The following is a 24,130-nucleotide window of genomic DNA, read 5'->3' on the forward strand; positions in this document are numbered from 1 at the left end:
TGTGGGGTGGGGGACACAACTGGACTTTCCCAGGGAGCCCAGATGCTGAAAGCTTAAGATGGAATAATGTCTTATTCAACTAATGGAGCTGTGTAATAGCCCTGTGAAACAGCACCAGCATCCAGCTGCTCCCAGCAAGTCCAGCATCCTAGCCACAGGTCAGAGTGGCTCTCTGTGGGGACATTCCCTGACTCAGGGCAGTGCTTCACCCCAATCCAAAGCTAGCATTTTGTTGACCAGGTACTGGGTCATTGAAAAATGGTAAATGATTTGGGTTTGCCTAATCCAGACCACTGTATCCTTTTTGAGGATTAGTGACCACTTTCTGTTCTTTTAGCTCTCAATGTCTCTGCAATTTAAGTTTCCACTCTTTGCAAAATAGATCAAACAAGCAAGATGCTTTCCTACGTCTCCTGACAGCATCCAAACTCCAGAAATCATCTAACTTTTGTATTTAATTTACTCTGTGCTCTTGCTGTTTTGGTGTTTTGAGTCAGATACTCTTGGTTCATGGTCTTCCCAGGTGGTTCAGTGGTAAGGCATCTACCTGCCAAGCAGGAGATGTGGGTTTGATCCCTGCATCAGGAACATCCTCTGGAGAAGGAAATGGACAGGGTATTTCCATTCTGAGTATTTATTTCCTCCAGTATTCTTGCCTGGGAAATCCCATGGACAGAGGAGCTTGGCAGGCTACACTCTATAAGGTTGCACAAGAGTCAGACATGACTTAGCAACTAAACAACAACACTGTTCATATTGAGAAAAAATATTACTACTTAATACACACAGGAGAAATTATTTCTACTGTGGAGTCAATATTGTGCTTTAAGAGTTACTGTAGTCTAGCACAGAGTTGCTGACCCATGAATGATCTTTAAGCCTAAAACAGTACCAGTCTAATAAATCTGCCAGGTACTTTACTGCTACTCACAAAGATTTTACCTTTCTTCATACTTCTCCATGCTTCTTCAGTGGCTTAGCGGTAAAGAATCCACATGCAATGCAGGAGACACAGGAGAAGTGGGTTTGATCCCTGGGTGGGGAAGATTACCTGGAGGAAGTCACAGCAGCCCACTTCAGTATTCTTGCCTGGAGAATCCCATGGACAGAGGAGCCTGGTGGGCTACAGTCCATAGGGTCACAGAGTCGGACATGGCTGAAGCAACTGAGCACTCAAGCATACTTGCCAGGCACTCACTCTCTTCTGTCTTCCTTGCTGCTGTCTCCTCAATGTGCTAGGCAGACAATGAAAAAATATCAGGTTGTCTGGTGGCAAAGAACATTGGAGGGTGAGCAGAACCAGACTGGGAAGCTTAATCCCCAAAACAGTGGAATTCAGCAATTAATCTCAAAGACAATGGAAACTATTCATGGCTATTAAACTGGAGAGTAACTGGATCAAAATTTTTAAAAACAAAACAAAATAACACTCTCAGTTGGATTCAGGGACTACTGCTAGAAAACTGACAAGTAATCCAGATGGCAGATAGAGCAGGGAATGGATAATAGAACTGGGGGGATTCAAGAGATATTTAAGAGGTTTGAATAATCAAGATTGGAGATTATTTTGGGACACAGCAGAAAAAGGAAAGGTAAATAATACTAGCTTTTTTTTTTTTTGTCAAATGCTTGCAAAGTGTTAGCCACTTAATAAACATTATTTATAATTCTTGCAGGGGTCTTAAAGATAGGTAGTATGTCCATTTTACAAATGAAAAACTATATCTCCAGAGAAAAAAAGTCACCTGCCCAAAGACATATAGATAGTGAGTGGGAGATCTGGGAGTTAGATTCAGGTCAGGTCCATGGTCTTTTCAGTTTACCTCGTTACCTTGAAGTTCAAATGAAAGGGAAGAAATTCCAATGCAACACTATTCTCAGCCCTTAACACACTATAACCTCTTTGTCTACCTCTTGCTGATTTTAGTTCCCAATATAGTTGTGCCAACTTATTTTATGTTTTTTTTTTTTTTTTTAAGTCTGATTTTCCTCTGAGAGTTTCATCTAACTCCAGGCAATGTCATTAAACAATCAGAGACTATTTAGAAATCAGTATTTTTTTTTTTCTTAATCAGAGATGTTTCTTATTTGTTTATTTCAGGCTGTGCTGGGTCTTAACTGCTGCATGTGGCCTTTCTCTACTTGCAGTGAGTGGGGGCTGCTCCCTAGTTGTGATGCTTGGGCCTCTGATTGACATGGCTTCTCTTGTACCACATGGTTCTAGGAACTCTGGTTTCAGTAGCTGTGGCTCCTAGGCTGTAGTGTGTGGGCCCAGCAGTTGTGGCTCAGAGGTTTAGTTGCTCAGTGGCATCTGGGTTTAGTTGCTCAGTGGCATCTGGGATCCTCCCAGACCAGGGATCCAACGCATGTCCCCTGCATTGACAGGCAGATTTTTAACCCCTGGACCACTAAGTTCAGTTCAGTTCAGTCATTCAGTCGTGTCCGACTCTTTGTGACCCCATGAATCACAGCACGCCAGGCCTCCCTGTCCATCATCAACTCCCGAAGTTTACCCCAACTCATGTCCATCGAGTCAGTGATGCCATCCAGCCATCTCATCCTCTGTCATCCCCTTCTCCTCCTGCCCCCAATCCCTCCCAGCATCAGAGTCTTTTCCAATGAGTCAACTCTTCGCATGAAGTGGCCAAAGTATTGGAGTTTCAGCTTCAGCATCAGTCCTTCCAATGAACACCCAGGACTGATCTCCTTTAGGATGGACTGGTTGGATCTCCTTGCAGTCCAAGGGACTCTCAAGAGTCTTCTCCAACACCACAGTTCAAAAGCATCAATTCTCCAGCGCTCAGCTTTAGACCACTAAAGGAGCCTCTAAAAATCAATATTCTTAATGTATGTACAACTGATAATTATGGAAAGCTTTTGATTTCTTTGTGCATACTTCCTTTGTACTATTATTTCTGTTGTATTTAAATTTCCAGTGAAGGTTGCTCAGTCGTGTCCGACTCTTTGCGACCCCATGGACTATAGAGTCCATGGAATTCTCCAGGCCAGAATACTATGTAGCCTTTCCCTTTTCCAAGGGATCTTCCCAACCCAGGAATCGAACCCAGGCCTCCCACATTGCAGGCAGATTCCTTACTAGCTGAGCCACAAGGAAAGCTCAAGAATTCTGGAGTGGGTAGCCTATCCCTTTTCCAGCAGATCTTCCCAACCCAAGAATCGAACTGGGGTCTCCTGCATTGCAGGTGGATGCTTTACCAACTGAACTATGAGGGAAGCCCTTAAACTTCCAGGGTCAATGCAATCAGAACTTAGGGTGGATTTCACTTCTTTTCACATTGTGAACAAATATTTCCCTTCCCACATAGGTCAGGTTACAAAAATCATTTCTCAATTTGCACAAAAAGTGGGCGTTCATCATTGAGTAATATCATGAAATAGGTAACCAATTTTTTAAACATGTGATAAAACATAATCCTATTTACAAAGAGATGGAAATGTTCCTGTTTTAGTTTCTTCTTTCTAGAAGAGTATTCTGATTTCACTTCTCTATTAAGTATGACTTTGGGGTTTAAGGATTGGTTGGATCTTTTTATATATGTCAGTGCAACTGCAAGATCATTAAATTTCTCTCACTGAACTAGAAAGCAGTAATTTCATCTGTAAATTAGCTCTGGTAACATCACAAAGTGTTGGGAGAGAGAATAAATTGTTGCTTGGGTTGTACTTTTGCCCCACTCCACAAACAAACATTTTATTTCTCCCCTTAGGAAGCAAATAAGATAATATGCTAATCTTATTAACAACAATTTATCTGTACACACTGAATTAAAGATGATTCTGTTCTCCCTTTGACATCACTCCAAGTTGTTTAAGATGCAGCCACACGTTTTCTCAGCCCAACGCCTCACCTCAAGTCAACTTCATACCTCTCTGAGTTGGCTGCTTGCTGGCATGTGAGTGGTCTATTTCCAACTCAGTCAAATAGGAACTGAACTCACAAACAGGACCATTTTCACATGGTCTCACATGACCTGACCCAAAGATGATAAGGGCTAGCATTGGTGCCTTACACTTTTATTTTGGGAAATAGTTTTCTTGATTGTCAATTCAAAAGGATTTTCAATTAAAGAATAACTTAGTAAATTAAAAATACTATATGAACATATAGAATGGTAAACTCTAACCTGCTTTAAAAAAATGAATGGATGCTTTAACATCTAGGAAGTTAGGACACTTCTACGTTTCCTAATAAGTATGCATCTTCTAATGAGAAAATTTACACATGCTCACATACGTACACACATGACTAATTTTTGTAAAAAAAAGGGAATAAAATAAACCTAAATATAGAAAAACTACACTTAAAATTACCTTCCTCATGTAAAAAATTTAATCCACTGCAAGTCAAATATCCTCGATGTTATCTGGTTTAGATCTGAATTTCATGCCAGGACTACTGACTTGGCCTGACTTAGCTTTCTAAGTAGTCTCTTTCCCTCCAGTTTCTCTTCCCTCCAACCCACTCTTCGTTGAGTAAGTCAACCTTGAACTCAGAGAATGCAGAATTTATGGTAGACATATGTCAATCACACATAATCTATGACTTTAGTGTCTATTCTGAGGTTTGCTGTCATGTTGTCCTCAGATTCATCATGATGAGGTACTCGAGGTCTTATGTCCCTTTGAGGTTTCCCTTCCACCCTCTCAGAAAAGACATTCATGTGTACAGTGTAGACATTCAACAAAATTGGTAAATTCCTGTATATAAGTATACTCCACCTACAATTAAGGTGTTATTCTTCTCTCTTGATCACCTGCGTTACAATAATGTTTTGATATAACAAATGATGCAGGGAAGTAATCCAAGCTTACAAATAAATACTAGCAACATACTATAGAAGGATGTGCTTCTCCAACTGGAGGCAACAATTACAAAAGGTAACCTAGAATTTCAAAGACAGAATCACCTTTTAAATAAAGAGTCAACTTGCTGCTGCTGCTAAGTTACTTCAGTCGTGTCCAACTCTGTGCGACCCCATAGACAGCAGCCCACCAGGCTCCCCCGTCCCTGGGATTCTCCAGGCAAGAACACTGGAGTGGGTTGCCATTTCCTTCTCCAATGCATGAAAGTAAAAAGTCAAAGTGAGGTCGCTCAGTCGTGTCCGACTCTTAGCAACCCCATGGACTGAGCCTACCAGGCTCCTCCGTCCATGGGATTTTCCAGGCAAGAGTCAACTTAGGTCTCCAGAATAATTAGAAATAAGGCCATATGTTTGAGACAAAAGATTACTTATGCCAATATACTCAAGCCAATTTAGAAGGTACGATTCAACACTAACGTTAGTGAAAGAAAACAATTGTCAAGAAATTATGGATGAAGAAAAAGAGATCAAAACACAAACACAGGAGTAGACACAGAACCAAAAGGGAGAACCACCAAAACCCGAACCCACAGAATCCTAAAACACTTACACTGTGTTATTTACAAGATCAGAACGTGAAGACAAGTGGGAGAAGAAAACGAATGCTGCTGATGAGACCAAGCTTTCAGAACTTTGGAAATGAAGAACAGACACATGAACTACTCTCATTTCTAGAGAACCCCTGACAGTTACAGACAGATAACACTTCCTCTTTTCAAGACCACCCTGCTATTTTTCCTTAGTATCATATAATGTTTCTGATTCAACGTCCTCAATTCTTAGCAGGAACTGGAGTTGGCAATACCTACTTCTGCTTCTCAAACTGGAGTATCATTCTCTATGTATGTTATATGTGTGTTTTAGGGCTTCTTGGGTGGCGCTAGTGGTAAAGAACCTGCCTGCCAATGCAGGAGATGTGAGAGACAAGGGTTTGATTCCTGGATTGAGAAGATCCCCTGGAGGAGGGCATGGCAACCCACTCCAGTATTCTTGCCTGGAGAATCCCATGGACACAGGAGCCTGACGTTGTAACTGTATACAGTCCATGGGGTCACAAAGAGTCAGACACGACTGAAGTGACTTAGCATGCATGTAAGTTTTAAATAATCCTGACTCAATGTCTATTGTATATATATATTTCTTAATGTTTAAAGAAATGTACAGCATAATGCATTCCTTTTGTATCACACATATTCAATGGGGCATGCAGCCACAGTGAAGTCTCCAGAAGACTTCCATCTCAGTTACAGCCTTTGAAAACAGAGATTCCTGGAAATAACATTACTGATCATAAGCTAAATTTCTTTTGAAATTTACTAAAGATTAGGTCTGTGCTTGGTATCACTCCAAAATTGGTCGCTTTCCTATTATGTACCATATGCTAAAAATAAAAAGCATTTGGGGGGGGGGGGATATACAGAATGTTCCAATGTTCATGGGAAATTTTTCTTTCTAGCCCCTAGTGGAGGTTGGAAGGAAGGTTTTTTCAGTAGCAGTAACCTCTCTTGTACTTCTGCTTTATTGACTACACCAAAGCCTTTGACTGTGTGGATCACAACAAACTGGAAAATTCGTTAAGAGATGGGAATATCAGACCGCCTTGCCTGCCTCCTAAGAAATCTGCATTCGGGTCAAGAAGCAACTGTTAGAAATGGACATGGAACAACAGAATGGTTCCAAAATGGGAAAGAAGTACATCAAGGCTGTACATTGTCACCCTGCTTATTTAACTTATATGCAGAATACATCATGCAAAATGCTGGGTTGGATGAAGCACAAGCTGGAATCAAGATTGCCAGGAGAAATATCAATAATCTCAGATATATAGATGACACCACCTTTATGGCAGAAAGTGAAGAAGAACTAAAGAGCCTCTTGATGAAAGTGAAAAAGGAGAGTGAAACTCAACATTCAAAAAGCTAAGATCATGGCATCCGGTCCCATCACTTCATGGAAAATAGATGGGGAAACAATGGAAACAGTGACAGACTTTATTTTGGGGGGCTCCAAAATCACTGCAGATGGTGACTGCAGTCACAAAATTAAAAGACGCTTGCTCTTTGGAAAAAAACTATGACCAACCTAGACAGCATATTAAAAAGCAGAGACATCACTTTACCAACAAAGGTCCATCTAGTAAAAGGTTATTGGTCTAGTAAATGGTTATTCCAGTACTCATGTATGGATGTGAGAGTTGGACTATAAAGAAAGCTGAAGGCTGAAGAATTGATGCTGTTGAGTTGTGGTGTTGGAGAAGACTCTTGAGAGTCCCTTGGACTGCAAGGATATCCAACCAGTCCATGCTAAAGGAAATCAGTCCTGAATATTCATTGGAAGGACTCATACTGAAGCTGAAACTCCAATACTTTGGCCACCTGATGCAAAGAATGGACTCATTTAAAAAGACCCTGTTGCTGGGAAAGACTGAAGGCAGGAGAAGGGGACAACAGAGGCTGAGACAGTTGGATGACATCACTGACTCGATGGACATGAGTTTGAGCAAGTTCTGGGAGTTGGTGATGGACAGGGAAGCCTGGTGTGCTGCAGTCCATGGGGTCACAAGAGTCGGACTTGATTGAGCGACTGAACTGAGCCTCTCTTGTTGCAGAGCATGGGCTCTAGGGCACGTGGGTTTCAGTAGTGGCAGTGCTCATACTCGATTAGTTTTTTATGTGAATTTCTCCTTCGTTCATTTTTAAGAAAACTAACAAACAACAACAAAAGAACTTCTCTTGTTGTCCAGTGGTTAAGAATCCACCTTGCCAAAAAAGAAGCAGACTCACAGAGAACAAATTAGTGGTTACCACTTGCCTGGAGAATCCCAGGGACGGGGGAGCCTGGTGGGCTGCCATCTATGGGGTCACACAGGGTCGGACACAACTGAAGCGACTTAGCAGCAGCAGCAGCAGCAGTGGAGATAGGGAATGGGGAAGGGCAACATTGGAGTAGGGAATTTTAAAAACGTTATTATGGGATTATATGAAATGTGTGTGAAACTTCTGAAAATTGTAAAGCACTGTAGAATTTTTTTAATAAAATAAAATACAAATTTTAATTTAAAAAAACAGAATCCACCTTGCAATGTGGGGGATGCAGATTCGATCTCTGGTCAGGGAACTAAGATCCCACCTGCTGCAGATCAATGAAGCTTGCATGCCACAGCTAGGACCAAATGCAGCCAATTAAATAAGCAAACAAAATAAAAAACCCAAGACTTTTCTTGTGGTTCAATGGATAAGAATCTGCCTGCCAATGCAGGGGACATGGGTTCGATTCCTGGTGCGCGAAGATTTCACATACTGCTGGGCAACTAAGCCTGGGGAAACAGTGGAAACAGTGTCAGACTTTATTTTTCTGGGCTCCAAAATCACTGCAGATGGTGACTGCAGCCATGAAAGTAAAAGACGCTTACTCCTTGGAAGGAAATTTATGACCAACCTAGATAGCATATTCAAAAGCAGAGACATTACTTTGCCAACAAACCATAGTCAAGGCTATGGTTTTTCCAGTAGTCATGTATGGATGTGAGAGTTGGACTGTGAAGAAAGCTGAGTGCTGAAGAATTGATGCTTTTGAACTGTGGTGTTGGAGAAGACTCTTGGGAGTCCCTTGGACTACAAGGAGATCCAATCAGTCCATTCTAAAGGAGATCAATCCTGGGTGTTCATTGGAAGGAATGATGCTAAAGCTGAAACTCCAGTACTTTGGCCACCTCATGCAAAGAGTTAACTCATTGGAAAAGACTCTGATGCTGGGAGGGATTGGGGGCAGGAGGAGAAGAGGACGACAGAGGATGAAATGGCTGGATGGGTTCACCGACTCGATGGACGTGAGTCTGAGCGAACTCTGGGAGTTGGTGATGGAGAGGAAGGCCTGGCGTGCTGCAATTCATGGGGTCGCAAAGAGTCAGACATGACTGAGCGACTGAACTGAACTGAACTGAAGCCCAAGTACCACAACTACCGAGCCTACATGCCTTGGAGACCAAGCGCCCTTACAGCCCACGTGCCATAGAGCCCTTGCTCCACAAGAGAAGTGACTTCAGTGAGAAGCCTGAGCACTGCAACTCCAGAGTAACCCCCAGCTTGCTGCAACTATTGAAAGCCCAAGTATAGCAACTAGGATCAAGCACAGCCAAAAGTAAAAAATAATTAAAAAAAAAATGTTTTAACAGTTTTATTGAGGTGTAAATAGCATACAATAAACCATATTTTTTAAAGCATACAATTTGATACATTTTTATGTATTCATACACTCATGAGGCCATCACCACAATCAAAAGAATGAACATATTCTTCACTTCCAAAAGATTCCTCTTGTTCCTTCACCAAGCTGTGCTTTGAAATACGTATAATATCATATATGAAACAAGTCGCCAGTCCAGGTTCGATGCACGATACTGGATGCTTGGGGCTGGTGCACTGGGACGACCCAGAGGGATGGTATGGGGAGGGAGGAGGGAGGAGGGTTCAGGATGGGGAACACAGGTACACCTGTGGCGGATTCATTTCGATATTTGGCAAAACCAATACAATATTGTAAAGTTTTAAAATAAAATAAAATTTTAAAAAAAAGAAGCCACTTAATAAATGTTCATTAATTGATCACTAAAAAAAAAAAAAGAAAAGATTTTCTCCCAATCTTTTCATTATTTAGCAGTGTTTTTTTTAAAGCATAAGTTTTATAAATTATGTTAAATTTCAAGTTATTTATTTGTTGTTCTTCTGATTGTGCTTTTGCTTTTGTATCTAAGAAATCTTTGCCTAACAGGTCACAAGATTTTCTCTTATTTTTCTTCTTGAAGTTCTATAGTTTTAGGTTTTGCGTTTAGATCTAAAATCTGTCTTGAGTTGTTTTCTGTATGTAGTGTGCAGTATTGATTCAAGTTCATTTTTTTTGCACACAGATGTCTAATTGTTCCAGCACCACTTGTTAAAAGGCTATCCTTTCTCCACTACCTTTAAATTGCCTTTGTGCCTTTAAAACATTTTTCTGTATTTACAGAAAAGTTGCAAAAATAGTTCAAACAGTTAAATCACTAAGTTTCCCCAGTGTCAATTTCTTAGTTTTGATAAATAGAGTTACATAAGATGTAGACATTAGTAGATTACTACTAACTAAATTCTAGGCTTTATTTAGATCCCATTTGTTCTCCCACTAATGTTCTTTTTCTGTTCCAGGATCCAATAGGGGCTATTACATTATATTCATTTTCTTGTCTTCTTATGTTTTCTTGGTTTACACATAAATCAAATAAAAACGCCCTTAGACCAAAGTCTTATTAAACACAGATTAAAAAAAGAACATTAAATATTATTCTAAAGTGCTAGTAGTTGTGGCTATTAAACTTTTAAAGCAAAAAGCACTTTCTTGGCAGTCCAGTGATTAAGACTCCATGTTCCCAATGCAGGGGGCCCGAGTTTGATCCCTTGTCAAGGAACAAGCCTGCATGCCACAACCGAAGATACTGCATGAAGAAACAGACTCATTGCAGCCAAATAAACTAAAAAAAAAAAAAAAGGGGGAGGCCAATTGTATTTTAAAAAAAGATTTTAAAGCAAAACTATTTTCTTTTAGAGTTCACAATGAACAGTGGCATTCTTAAATAACAAATATTTCATAGGAATTATCAAAATAGCTGCTGCTTTCAATCCAGGAGCATTTGAGAAAATACTAAAATGACAAAAGCTAATTTAACATTTATCCAAATCATGTTAATAAAAATTAATTTTAGAATCAGAAAACATGTATAAAATTAGGTGGTAAATAAGAGAAATCAGACAGCAAGTAAAAGTCCATTACTGGAGATTTTATTTAAGATGTGACAGCCCTGATCAATTGTTGATTGTTGTGTAATATGGTTAATATAGAAAACCTTATGAGTGATTTTTAACTTTATCAACTGAAAACTAGCTATGGCTTTATTTAACAGAGTGAAGCAAGTTCTGGGTGATTTGAACCTGTTGTTGAATGACATTTGTGGTCAGTTTTATGATAAGAAAGCTATAATAAAAGATGTGAAAAAAGTATTCTTTTAAAACATGAATAAGTACACAACATGTGCTCTGTCTAGTTTCTTTAAATTCATTGAAGAAAATTTTACTTCTTCACTACTGGGATTTGTTGAGTTGGATTCAACATTTTGCAACTATTATTTGTGTTCTTTTCAGGTCCATCTGGCAGATGAAGTATTTTAAACATGCATGCCAACTTAGATGATCTACCCATGATAAAACTGTTCAAACATTGCAACAGGAGTTCAAAAACATACTAAGGTCTCTGAACTATATTTTCAAAGACTTGAAGAGAAAACTGACAATAAAGAAAGTACATGTTTTTTTCTAAAAGGTGATAAAGCTCAAATAAATGATTACAATTCTTAGACAAGCATAAATTTATAGGAAAGTTTAAAGAGAATGTGATAAAGAACATGATTTTCCCTGAATCATGTCAGAATGAATTGCTGAACTAATGCCCATTATATTCAGCTCAGTTCAGTTCAGTCGCTCAGTCGACTGGTTTCTGTACTGATGTTGATTCTGATGCTTTATCTGGAGAGTCTTTCACGCCGTCTCCCATCTTCTGTAAGTAATCACCACTAAGTCCCCCTGTCACATGCTCTAGATTGGCTCTTCTGATCCTAAGTGCATTACTGCTTTGCTACTGAGTCTTCCTAAATTTCTTTCCTCACCTGTAAAATGAGGAACTCCAATGGAATTGATATGATGCTTACATTAAAAATACCACATGGGAAAGTGGCCTGTATGTACTAGTCCCTTCAACTGTTTTCTTCCAAGACAACATATGGTCTTCTTTCTTTGTGTGCTCATGGAATTTTGCACATTGTAGTCATTTTGAGTATTCGCTGGGTATGAATTATCTTATTTTCTGACTCTCAAAGGGCAGAAAGAATTTTCCTTGGCTTATATCCCCTTTCTGAATGCAATGTATAGTATTCCATGCTATACGTGGCATTCAGAAAGGGGCATTTTGTTTTCTACCCAAGGTTAAAAACAAAACTGATATCACATAGCTAAGTAAAATTAAGCCTACAATCTTACACCTACCCTGAGAAGTCTATTCATAATGATATTATAATACTATACTCTTCAAAGAGATGTTAAATATATTCCCTAATTGATCTATATATAAATAGAAAATATGTTGCTACAAAATTCCTTCCCTTCTGTTTTTATGTCCACTGAGCAAATTTAGAAAGATTTTCAGCATAAAGATAGAAAGGTTTTATTAACAGCTTTCATCAAAATAATCAGAGTATTATTCTCATCATCATCTGATCTTTTGGTTTGACTATACTGCTGTGACTTAACAGGGACAATGGAAAAGAAAAGAATCTTTCAGATCTTGGATGAGAGCCTGGCTTGGATTTGTCAGCTCTTGAGTTTGCCCTTAATTGGTTATATTACTTGGGGTTTGAATGCATACACTTAATTGTTTCCTCAATTACAAGATGAAATTACTAAATTATGACTTACTCTTTTATTTCTTACATAAAGTTGTCACTAGATGACAGCACGCTAATATTTAAAATTTTTTTAAATACAATATTTTAAAATGTTTGAGTTTAAAGCTAAGCTAACATTAAAAAAATCACAAAATATTTTAAAAGATACCAATTTTCATCACTAAAAATCAATATATTTTAAAGCACCTATTACTGACAAAGATGTGAAAAAATATGCATTTTCACATACAGCTGTGGTGAAGGTTAGAGAGTAACTTCATGTGTCAAAAATTCAATTGGTCAGATAAACAAACAAAAAAACTCCACAAAAAATAAAATTAAGAAAAAAAGAAAAAACAAACAAACAAAAATTCAATTGCTCATGCTTATTAAATCAAGCACCACAAGAAACTACTTTTCGGAAAATGCATTTAGATTTACTTATAAAGAGATTCATTATAGTATCCTTTATACAAATCAAAAATCTAGTGAAATAACCTGAATATCCAATGATAAGAACTGATTAAAATACCCTCCACATAACCTGCCATTCATGGGAGTTGCAAAGAGTCAGACACAACTGAGCCACTGAACAACAGCAATAACACATAACCTAGCTATACAGTTTGTCTATAAAACTGACTTATTCACACATTTATGTCCAGGAACTTCTATGACTAATTACTTTCCATGAGACTCAGTGCATGTGTTCCTAAACTGTATCAATAGTACTTTTTCCTGTGATTTCATAGCTTAATATTATGTAAACCAACAAAACATGAGTGCAAATGCAATTGGTTCAAAGAAAATTTTGTTAAATGTTTTAGAAAGACTGGCTAAAGATGAGTTGCTTTAAAAATCACAGCTGGAGCTTGCTTTGGCAGCAAATATACAAAAGTTGGAATGATACAGATAAGATGAGCATGGTCCCTGCACAAGGATGACACACAAATTCGTGAAGCATTCCATATTTTTAGACATGAAAGTCCATTTTATGACATAAAAAAAACCACAGTTGATAAAGAAGTACATTCATTACATAATGAGAAAGGGGTTAATTCTCCAAGAAGACATAACAATTCTTAATGCGTATGTGCCTAACAACAGTGTCAAACTACAAGAGGCAAAAACAGATAGAACTCAAGGAAAAAATAAATCAATAAAATCATAGTTCACAATGTCATACTATAAACCCAACAAGATGTTATTATAAGAAAAAGATAAAATAACAAGTTTAATCAAAATGTCTAGAAATTTTTATGCATGGCTCATGGAAATATAAAATGGTACAGCTGTTGTGGGCTTCCTTTATAGCCCCGTCAGTAAGGAATCTGCCTGCAGTGCAGAAGACCCGGGTTCGATTCCTGGGTTGGGAGGATCCCCTGGAGAAGGAAATGGCTACCTACTCCAGTATACTTGCCTGGAGAATCTCACAGATAGAGGAGCCTGGCAGGCTACAGTCCATGGGGTCGCAAGAGTCGGACACGATTCAACAACTAAACCACCACCACCACCACACAGCTGTTGTGGAGAAGCTTCCGGGTTCTTGAGCCACCAGGAAGATAGTTGCGGTAGTGAAGTGAAGTCGCTCAGTCGTGTTCGACTCTTTGTGACCCCATGGACTGTAGCCTACCAGGCTCCTCAGTCCACGGAATTTTCCAGGCAAGAGTACTGGAGTGGGTTGTCATTTCCTTCAGGGGATCTGCCCAACCAAGGGATCGAACCCTGGTCTCCTGCATTACCAGCAGACGCTTTACCGTCTGAGCCACCAGGGAAGCCCCAGTTGCGGTAAAAGGGAGTCTAAAATGATGTTGTACCTGGAGGGTTATTTGCAAGATGAAAGGTTACCAGGGCAGTTCGTACAGTAAAGGGGATGATCCAACAAAGAGGGAGAAACTCAGGATCAGGAAACCCTCAGCCTAAACTGGAGTAGTGAGAGGGCTGTGAAGACTGCATGTGGAGACACTGCCATTGGCGGGAGCAAGGCCCTTCATCGCAGTGATAAAGGGGAAGGAAGGGAGGGTGGGCCCACGGAAAGACCTGAGCTCTGTTATGGTGGCCAGGAGGGGAGGGTTTTATATGAGTTGCCTCTGTTCTGTCAGTGTAAGGTGAGGCTGAGTCGTCTACCACGAGCAGAGTGTGGAAGGCCAGTGGTTGGCATGTGTGCCAGGACTTTGAAATGAGAGAAGTAAACAGTGACAGTCATTTTGAGTAATTGGGACACCAACACAGGATTTCAGAGAAGTGACTAAGATGACCAGGCTGATTAGAGGGCCCATGTGAGATTTGTGTTTATGAATTTAGTGTGAGGGAAATTCCCTGGAGGTCCGGTGGTTAGGACTCCAAGCTTTTGCTGTGGAGGATGCAGGTTCAATCCCTGGTCAGGGCACTAAGATCCCACAAACCTAGTAGCACAGCTAAAAAAATTAAAAAATAGAGATCTGTCAGCATGCTTATGTATTTTTCTTCAGCAATATCTAGCTATTTTTGGTTTTTGTAAGAGCTTTCTTTTTAAGATGATATATACCCTATCTCTTTATGATTAAATCCATTGAGGAAAAAATGAGTTATTTAATGTGAATGTGAATTCTATGATTAAAGAGAATATACACACAGAAAAAAAATCTAGCTGTTTTGGTACAGATGAGGATGTAGGAAATACTAAGTGTCAGATAATCTTTTTCTCAAATATATATGTACGTATTTTTTCGGAGACACCAAATGACTTAACAAAGAAAGACAAAGTATAAATTGCAAAGCTTTTACTGAAAATGTACTTTTTATAGCATTCATGATTTCACACCTGTGATTAACTAGCAATGATTTCAATACCTACAAACTCTTCTGCCTCTGAATTTGTCATAATGCATGAAACTAAGCTTATAACAGTAAGAAAAAACAACAGCTCATCTAATCCATCTTTATATCCTTCATGACAGCAAGATGCACAATTGAGTTCTTTAAAAGGGCTAAAAGTGATTGACATGTAAATTCTGAGCTTATTTTTAAAGCTGCATAAATCCAACATTTTTAAGACAACATTTAAAACAAAGGTCACACTTTATGAAAACAAAATTCTTAAATCAGGCTTTCTTCATTTTTAGTCTTTTGGTATTATGCTCCATTTAACATTTTATATTGCCCAACAAAGAGTAGTTATATTTTACTGTTTTTGGAGATGACTGAACAGATGATGATGTTACATGCCTACTACACAGGTGGGATTTTGCCTAAGATCAATTTGTTTAAAGATATTATTTTGCTATATTTTTGTTGAATATTAGGGAGTACTTGTATGATTCAAGATCGCTGCTACTGCTGCTAAGTCACTTCAGTCGTGTCCGACTCTGTGCGACCCCATAGACGGCAGCCCACCAGGCTCCCCCATCCCTGGGGTTCTCCAGGCAAGAACACTGGAGTGGGTTGCCATTTCCTTCTCCAATGCAGGAAAGTGAAAAGTGAAAGTGAAGTCGCTCAGTCGTGTCCGACTCTTCAGGACCCCATGGATTGCAGCCCACCAGGCTCCTCCATCCATGGGATTTTCCAGGCAAGAGTACTGGAGTGGGGGTGATTCAAGATTAAGTGTGTGCTATTTCTTTAAGAACTGAATGTTCTGGATATATATTTGATAATTAAGATTTTAGACAAATATTCACCAGCATTAGGTCTGTTAAACTGAAATACACTGTGGGCCTAATATCAAATAATAAATACATGAAGTAAACATTAAGTATCTTAAAGACCACATGCTCCTGCTTCTGTAAAAAAAAAAAATAACATTATTTGTTTGAAAGTATGACCTTTCCCTCAACTATTACTTCCTTAATATGAAAAAGAGACAAAATGGGTTGAAGTAAAAACTCCAACATTACACTCCACAACCCTGAATGTAACTCGTGAGATCTTGGTTTTGACAATGACTTCTCCATGCCACCCTGTAGAGAAAGATGAAACAAATGGTAATAAGGTTGAAACAAAGCTTCATTATATTACATATACTTCAAATCCTTTGGGAAAACAACATAGTTTATCATTACATGAAATAAAAGCTACAGACAGATCCAAGTATTGCTATTTATTGCTATTTATTTTGGAGATACTATACCAAGGACTTCACATCTCCCCCAAAGCTTCACTAGGGCACAGAACATCTGAGTGCAAGTGTTGAGTCCTATGTAGTTCACAGCAAAAATGCAAAGCGCGTTCCATATTTACTTAATTCCAAAAATAATGTCAAGATATGACAAGGAATTGGTATAAGGTGGAGAATCTTAAAACCTCTAGAAATTCCCCAAAATAAATTGAGGAGTAAAAGAATAAGATTTTGAATCAGTTAAAGTAGATTGTTTCTATGCTATACACCGTTTAGTATGAATCTAAAGCTGCAATTTTCAGTTCTCAGTACCATACTTTGATCTTTGGAAATATTCTCTCACTTCTTTCATAACAATAGGATAAAACAGCTCTCTCCTTTAATACTTAACACATACCACGCTCTGTAATGGGAACTAACATAGTGTTGTACATACATTATATTTCAAACACAAACAAACAAAGCAAGAAAGTCATAGAGAAAGAGGTCAAATTTGTGGTTACCTCTTGAGGTAACCACAAGAGAATTTGGGTAGAATGAGGGAAGGGGAATTGGATGAAGGCAGTCAAAGGTACTACAAACTTCCAGTTATAAGATAAATAAATACTAGGGATATCATGTACAGCATGGGGCTTCCCTGGTGGCTCAGCAGTAAAGAATTTGCCTGCAGTGCAGGAGATACAAATTCAGTCCCTGGGTTAGGAGGATCTCCTGGAGGAGGGAAGGGCAACCTGCCTTGGTATTCTTGCCTGGAATAATCCCATGGACAGAGGAACCTGGCAGGCTACAGTTTATTGATCACAAAAGTCAGACGTGACTTAGTGACTAAAGAGCAAAAACAAATATATAGCCTGATAAATATAATTAACACTGCTATATTTTATATATGAAAATTGTTAAAAAGAGAGTAAATCCTAAGAATTTTCATCACACACAAAAAATTTTTTCTTCTATTTCTTTAATTTTGTATCCATGTGAGATAATGGATGTTCACTAAATTTATTGTGATACTGTTTCCTGATGTAATTCAAATCATTATGCTGTAAACCTTGAACTTATATAGTGCTTTATGTCAATTACATCTCAATAAAACTGAAAGGAAAAAAAAAACACACACACACATACCATGCTCTAATGCCTTGTGGATCACTGACAACCCTCTTTGCACATGCTACAGCTTGAGTGATGTCATCTTGCAGCAAAGCTGAAAAAGAGGTGGTGAGAAGTGAAAATAACATTCATAGAAATGTTAAGTTTAGCTCAGTCAGCTTTATTCTCTTAGGCTGAGGAAAGAACAACTAAAATAATTTTTAAGGGTCTGTTTATCTGTTGATGTTGGGGGGAACTCTTCATTCCATCCCATTTGGCATCTGTTTCTCATTTACCAAAGTCATTGGAAGCTCTGGAATTATTAATTAGCATGATAGAAGGTTTTCTTTTTACTAGGAAATATTAAAAAAAAAAAGACAAACAGAAACTGGTCTAGCAGGTTTTTGCTCAGCAATTTGACACTGGAAATTGATCCTAAAGAAATAATAAGAGATGTACTGAAAGATATGTATACAAAGTGTTTCATAGCAATTAATAAAGGGCATAAGTGGAACTAGCCTAAATGTTTAACAGTAAGAGTTAGGTTGATACATTATGGAGTACTTATATTGTGAAAGTCTATTCATCTTTAAAAAACAACAAGGATTGGTATTTGTTGACAAAAATAATTTTGTGTAATAAAGACAAAATTGTAAAGCAGTAAATATAGTACAATTTCACTGTTGTTATGTGGGTACAAATATGTATAATATAGCTTTACATTCATGTCCGGGATTGTTGTGTATTCCAAAAGAACATGTGGATACCAAAATTTCCCAATGGTCATACATGTCTGGGTAGTAAGAATTTTTATTCAATGACAACAGGTTATTCTATAATACAAAATTTTTTAAATAAATTAACTGGATACAAAAGTATATTCTTAGACTCATCTTCACTATTAGGATTTTTAATATTTAAAAATTTAGCAGTATCAATTCTGCTATATTTCTCCAATATTTCAGGCACTAAAGATTCTACACGCTTTGGGAGGTTCAAAAAAAGGTAGGGGATATATGTGTACCTATGGCTGATTCACACTGAGGTTTGACAGAAAAGAACAAAATTCTGTAAAGCAATTATCCTTCAATAAAAAAATAAATACAATTTAAAAAAAATTTTTTAAAGATTCCACATGCTTTCTCTATTTTAAAAGGAAGTCAATAGAATATCCGCAAATCAATCAATGTAATACACCACATTAACAAATTGAAAAATAAAAACCATATGATTATCTCAATAGATGCAGAGAAAGCCTTTGACAAAATTCAACATCCATTTATGATAAAAACTCTCCAGAAAGCAGGAATAGAAGGAACATACCTCAACATAATAAAAGCTATATATGACAAACCCACTGCAAACATTATCCTCAATGGTGAAAAATTGAAAGCATTTCCTCTAAAGTCAGGAACAAGACAAGGGTGCCCACTTTCACCATTACTATTCAACATAGTTTTGGAAGTTTTGGCCACAGCAATCAGAGCAGAAAAAGAAATAAAAGGAATCCAAATTGGAAAAGAAGAAGTAAAACTCTCACTATTTGCAGATGACATGATCCTCTACATAGAAAACCCTAAAGACTCCACCAGAAAATTACTAGAAATAATCAATGACTACAGTAAAGTTGCAGGATATAAAATCAACACACAGAAATCCCTTGCATTCCTATACACTAATAATGAGAAAACAGAAAGAGAAATTAAGGAAACAATTCCATTCACCATTGCAACAGAAAGAATAAAATACTTAGGAATATATCTACCTAAAGAAACTAAAGACCTATATATAGAAAACTATAAAACACTGGTGAAAGAAATCAAAGAGGACACTAATAGATGGAGAAATATACCATGTTCATGGATTGGAAGAATCAATATAGTGAAAATGAGTATACTACCCAAAGCAATTTATAGATTCAACGCAATCCCTATCAAGCTACCAACAGTATTCTTCACAGAGCTAGAACAAATAATTTCACAATTTGTATGGAAATACAAAAAACCTTGAATAGCCAAAGCGATCTTGAGAAAGAAGAATGGAACTGGAGGAATCAACCTACCTGACTTCAGGCTCTACTACAAAGCCACAGTTATCAAGACAGTATGGTACTGGCACAAAGACAGAAATATTGATCAATGGAATAAAATAGAAATCCCAGAGATAAATCCACGCACATATGGACACCTTATCTTCGACAAAGGAGGCAAAAATATACAATGGATTAAAGACAATCTCTTTAACAAGTGGTGCTGGGAAATCTGGTCAACCACTTGTAAAAGAATGAAACTGGACCACTTTCTAACACCATACACAAAAATAAACTCAAAATGGATTAAAGATCTCAACGTAAGACCAGAAACTATAAAACTCCTAGAGGAGAACATAGGCAAAACACTCTCCGACATACATCACAGCAGGATCCTCTATGACCCACCTCCCAGAATATTGGAAATAAAAGCAAAAATAAACAAATGGGACCTAATTAACCTTAAAAGCTTCTGCACATCAAAGGAAAGTATTAGCAAGGTGAAAAGACAGCCTTCAGAATGGGAGAAAATAATAGCAAATGAAGCAACCGACAAACAACTAATCTCAAAAATATACAAGCAACTCCTACAGCTCAACTCCAGAAAAATAAACGACCCAATCAAAAAATGGGCCAAAGAACTAAATAGACATTTCTCCAAAAAAGACATACAGATGGCTAACAAACACATGAAAAGATGCTCAACATCACTCATTATCAGAGAAATGCAAATCAAAACCACTATGAGGTACCATTTCACACCAGTCAGAATGGCTGCGATCCAAAAGTCTACAAATAATAAATGCTGGAGAGGGTGTGGAGAAAAGGGAACCCTCTTACACTGTTGGTGGGAATGCAAACTAGTACAGCCACTATGGAGAACAGTGTGGAGATTCCTTAAAAAACTGGAAATAGAACTGCCTTATGATCCAGCAACCCCACTGCTGGGCATACACACTGAGGAAACCAGAAGGGAAAGAGACACGTGTACCCCAATGTTCATCGCAGCACTGTTTATAATAGCCAAGACATGGAAGCAACCTAGATGCCCATCAGCAGATGAATGGATAAGAAAGCTGTGGTACATATACACAATGGAGTATTACTCAGCCATTAAAAAGAATACATTTGAATCAGTTCTAATGAGGTGGATGAAACTGGAGCCTATTATACAGAGTGAAGTAAGCCAGAAGGAAAAACATAAATACAGTATTCTAACGCATATATATGGAATTTAGAAAGATGGTAACAATAACCCTGTGTACGAGACAGCAAAAGAGACACTGATGTATAGAACAGTCTTATGGACTCTGTGGGAGAGGGAGAGGGTGGGAAGATTTGGGAGAATGACATTGTAACATGTAAAATATCATGTAAGAAACGAGTTGCCAGTCCAGGTTCGATGCACGATACTGGATGCTTGGGGCTAGTGCACTGGGACGACCCAGAGGGATGGTATGGGGAGGGAGGAGGGAGGAGGTTTCAGGATGGGGAACACATGTATACCTGTGGTGGATTCATTTTGATGTTTGGCAAAACTAATACAATTATGTAAAGTTTAAAAATAAAATAAAATTAAAAAAAAAAAAACATAAATAAAAAAAATAAAAAAAAAAAAAACAAAAACAAAAAAAAAGAATACTTGTTTCACCTCAATTAAACAAATCTATAAATTAATTTGTTAGAATGACAGTTTTTATATAGGAGCTGTGTTTTTGGAGATTCATTCTAAAGAATTTATAAATGAAATGTCATAATGTTTCTAATTCACCTTAAAATCACTCAGCAAAAAGAAGTTTATATACATATATATATATATATAAAGAAGTAAATGTGCTAAAATGTTAACAACTGTTAAAGTAAGTGATGAGCATATTGATGCTTATTATAGTAATGTTTCTAATTGTCCATATATTTAAAATATTTTATAGTAAAAAGTAAAAACAATTTTTTAAAAACACCACGCATATTCCTCCACTTTGATTAACTAGTAATTCTTTTGTTTTCCAATAAAGGAGGGTAGATTTAAAAAAAAAAGACCACCCAACAAAATTATTGCTAATCCTCCCCAAACAAGGAATAGCACTGTTCTTCACAAAGCATCAATATGTCCAGTTATGATAAAGTGATAGGTCATTCCAGAAACTTCTTTATGTTAGCAAACAGCAAACTTTAATGATACCAGCTCTTTAATTTCTTACTTAAGAAATTAGGAGGAGGATAATAGAGTTCTAGATGTTAAAATGGAGTTTTTATAGGTCCCTGATGAACCCTTCAAGATTTTTTTATTTCTATTGACTCTTGACCTAAAGGATCATTCCAGTTTTCCCATAAGATGTTTACAGAAAAACCTGAATGAACTTTTTGGATAACCCAACAGGTATAACCAGGTGAGTCCTGTGCTGTCACTCCACATTATCTTGTCTTACCACCGCAGGGTAAATGACAGGCGTTAACTGCTCCTGGGGTTTTGCCATCATTGCACCACCAGTGGCTATTGATTTGAAATATCCCATAATCAGTGCTTTGGTCTCCAGCATTGTAGTTTGTAGCTTGTGTGTTGTAATTGCTTTCCCATCTGGCCAAACACATCCCTGAAAAAAACATATTTTAAGTAATAAAGAGCAAATCATATGACTTACAGTTCATAGCATAATCAGTTCTACTTAACTAGTTCTATTTTACTAATGACTTACTTTATAAGTATAAAGATGTATTTTACTTGTAAAGTGTTTTAACACTTTGGTGTTAAAGGTCCCTTCAGAGAATTCTTTTATTAGCAAATGATTTGGTAATACAAATGAAAAAGATGACATATTTTTAAAAATATCTTCCATTGCTATTACACTTTCCTTATTACTAACACCCAGGTAGGATTGAGCCTAGAACAGAAAAATCAACAGAGTTGTTGAGTGGATTTGGTCATTAGCAGCAGATGCATATGCTAATGGAAAAATGCTTTTTAGTAGAAAAAATAAGGATTTTCTGGGAGAAAGAAAATTTATGATACCGAAGATGAATTTGGGTATCATATTATAATGCAGGCAAGAATCATAGAATAGGAAAGGCTGGGTCATCCATCCATCCATCTAGCCATTGGCTAACTCATTCAAAAATAGTTATGGAGGAGAAACGCCTGAATTTAATATAAAAACCACAGTGATGACATTGACAAATACGGACTAAAATACAAAGGAAATTTTCCTTAGGGCACATCTTAAACTCTGTGGAAGAAAATGAAAAATAATTAATGAACTAGAGTCAGAATAATCAAATGTCATTTCATGCTGCATTTCAGGGATCCTTATATAGATATTGACTGAGGGGAAATAGTTCTACTGTCCCTGTTTTAAGAGTTCAATGTAATTTTTAAAAAACCTTGCTGTTAAAAGTGCAACAGCATGTTAGGGGGTTTAAAAATGAAAAAAATACTACCATATTCAGAACCCAAGATCCAAATTAGAAATGGCTAGAATCAAACAACAAGGGCTTAACAGACATGTCCCAGGTGCTAAAATGTATCTTATAGTCAGTCTACATGTGCCAGCTGTCAGATTTAGTAGCGCTAGAGGAGTACATGGGGACCTGGCATGCTTAGAATGATATAGAATTTGACCCACCATGACTCAATCCTTCACCTGGTACATCTGATTCTAAAAGAACAAGTTGATGTTTTTAACCATTGTAAGTGTACAAGCTTTTGAACTGTGGTGTTGCAGAAGACTCTTGAGAGTCCCTTGGACTGCAAGGAGATCCAACCAGTCCATTCTAAAGAAGATCAGTCCTGGGTGTTCTTTGGAAGGACTGATATTGAAGCTGAAACTCAGATGAGCTGACTCATTTGAAAAGACCCTGATGCTGGGAAAGATTGAGGGCAGGAGGAGAAGGGGACAACAGAGGATGAGATAGTTGTATGGCATCACCGACTCAATGGACATGGGTTTGGGTGGACTCCAAGAGTTGGTGATGGACAGGGAGGCCTGGTGTGCTGCAGTTCATGGGGTCACAAAGAGTCGGACACGACTGAGCGACTGAACTGAACTGAACTGAACTGAAGTGTATAAACCCTCCAAGAAAGAAAAAAACATTCACTCAAAGACCCTTTCTTTTTGTTCATCCTCTATTAGTATCTGTTCCACACCTGGCTAACTATTTGAAAGGATGAAAAAGAGTTAACTTACAGTTTGCCAGGCTGATTCCCCTAAAGTTATCCATTCCAAATCTTTTCAGACTTCTGGCAAGCTCACATCTCTCAAAGACCTTGCCTTGGACAGCGACCGAAAAGAGGAGAAGCCCCAGAATGAGGAGAGCCTTCATGTTGACTGAGAAGCCAGACCTCCAGGCTGACCCAGGGGAGCTGGCCCTGCTTTTAACATCTTTTCACTTCCTTCTTATGTGACTGGTTTGGGAGCTCCACCCTCTGAGACATGTGGAAAATAGGAAATGTTTATTGATTCACTAACTTCAAAATTTTCTTTCTTATGTTTGAAGAAGGACATTCTGATGTCCTAAGAATTAATCCGCAACAAAATAGTGAAATGACATTGCTTAAAGACATTGCTCAGGACTAA

The 24,130-nt window shown here is 37.8% G+C and overlaps 1 protein-coding gene and 1 non-coding gene across 2 annotated transcripts; one reads left to right on the forward strand and one right to left on the reverse strand.

Moving 5' to 3' along the window:
- Positions 1 to 13,220: 13,220 nt before the first annotated feature.
- LOC139183398 (U6 spliceosomal RNA) lies at positions 13,221 to 13,323 on the forward strand. The gene has a single exon (XR_011566986.1). It is a non-coding gene; the product is annotated as a U6 spliceosomal RNA (small nuclear RNA).
- Positions 13,324 to 15,095: 1,772 nt separating this feature from the next.
- Positions 15,096 to 23,927, reverse strand: LOC109559241 (lysozyme C, non-stomach isozyme). The gene is made up of 4 exons (XM_019960837.2): positions 23,741 to 23,927; positions 21,989 to 22,153; positions 17,567 to 17,645; positions 15,096 to 16,283 (listed from the first exon to the last, which is right to left on the reverse strand). Exons 1-4 carry the CDS (start codon positions 23,874 to 23,876, stop codon positions 16,217 to 16,219), a joined length of 447 nt encoding a protein of 148 aa, XP_019816396.1. The 5' UTR covers positions 23,877 to 23,927; the 3' UTR covers positions 15,096 to 16,216.
- Between the last annotated feature and the right edge of the window lie 203 nt (positions 23,928 to 24,130).

The sequence above is a fragment of the Bos indicus genome, chromosome 5, assembly GCF_029378745.1.
Source record: "Bos indicus isolate NIAB-ARS_2022 breed Sahiwal x Tharparkar chromosome 5, NIAB-ARS_B.indTharparkar_mat_pri_1.0, whole genome shotgun sequence".
Taxonomy (NCBI): Eukaryota; Metazoa; Chordata; class Mammalia; order Artiodactyla; family Bovidae; genus Bos; species Bos indicus.

Coding starts and splice junctions, on each gene's coding strand:
- LOC109559241 (XM_019960837.2), bottom strand. CDS start 23,876: ATGAAGGCTCTCCTCATTCTGGGGCTTCTCCTCTTTTCGGTCGCTGTC. Junction 22,154..23,740: donor GGGAATCAGCCTGGCAAACT/GTAAGTTAACTC, acceptor TGTTTTTTTCAG/GGATGTGTTTGGCCAGATGG. Junction 17,646..21,988: donor CTGTCATTTACCCTGCGGTG/GTAAGACAAGAT, acceptor CCTCTTTTTCAG/CTTTGCTGCAAGATGACATC.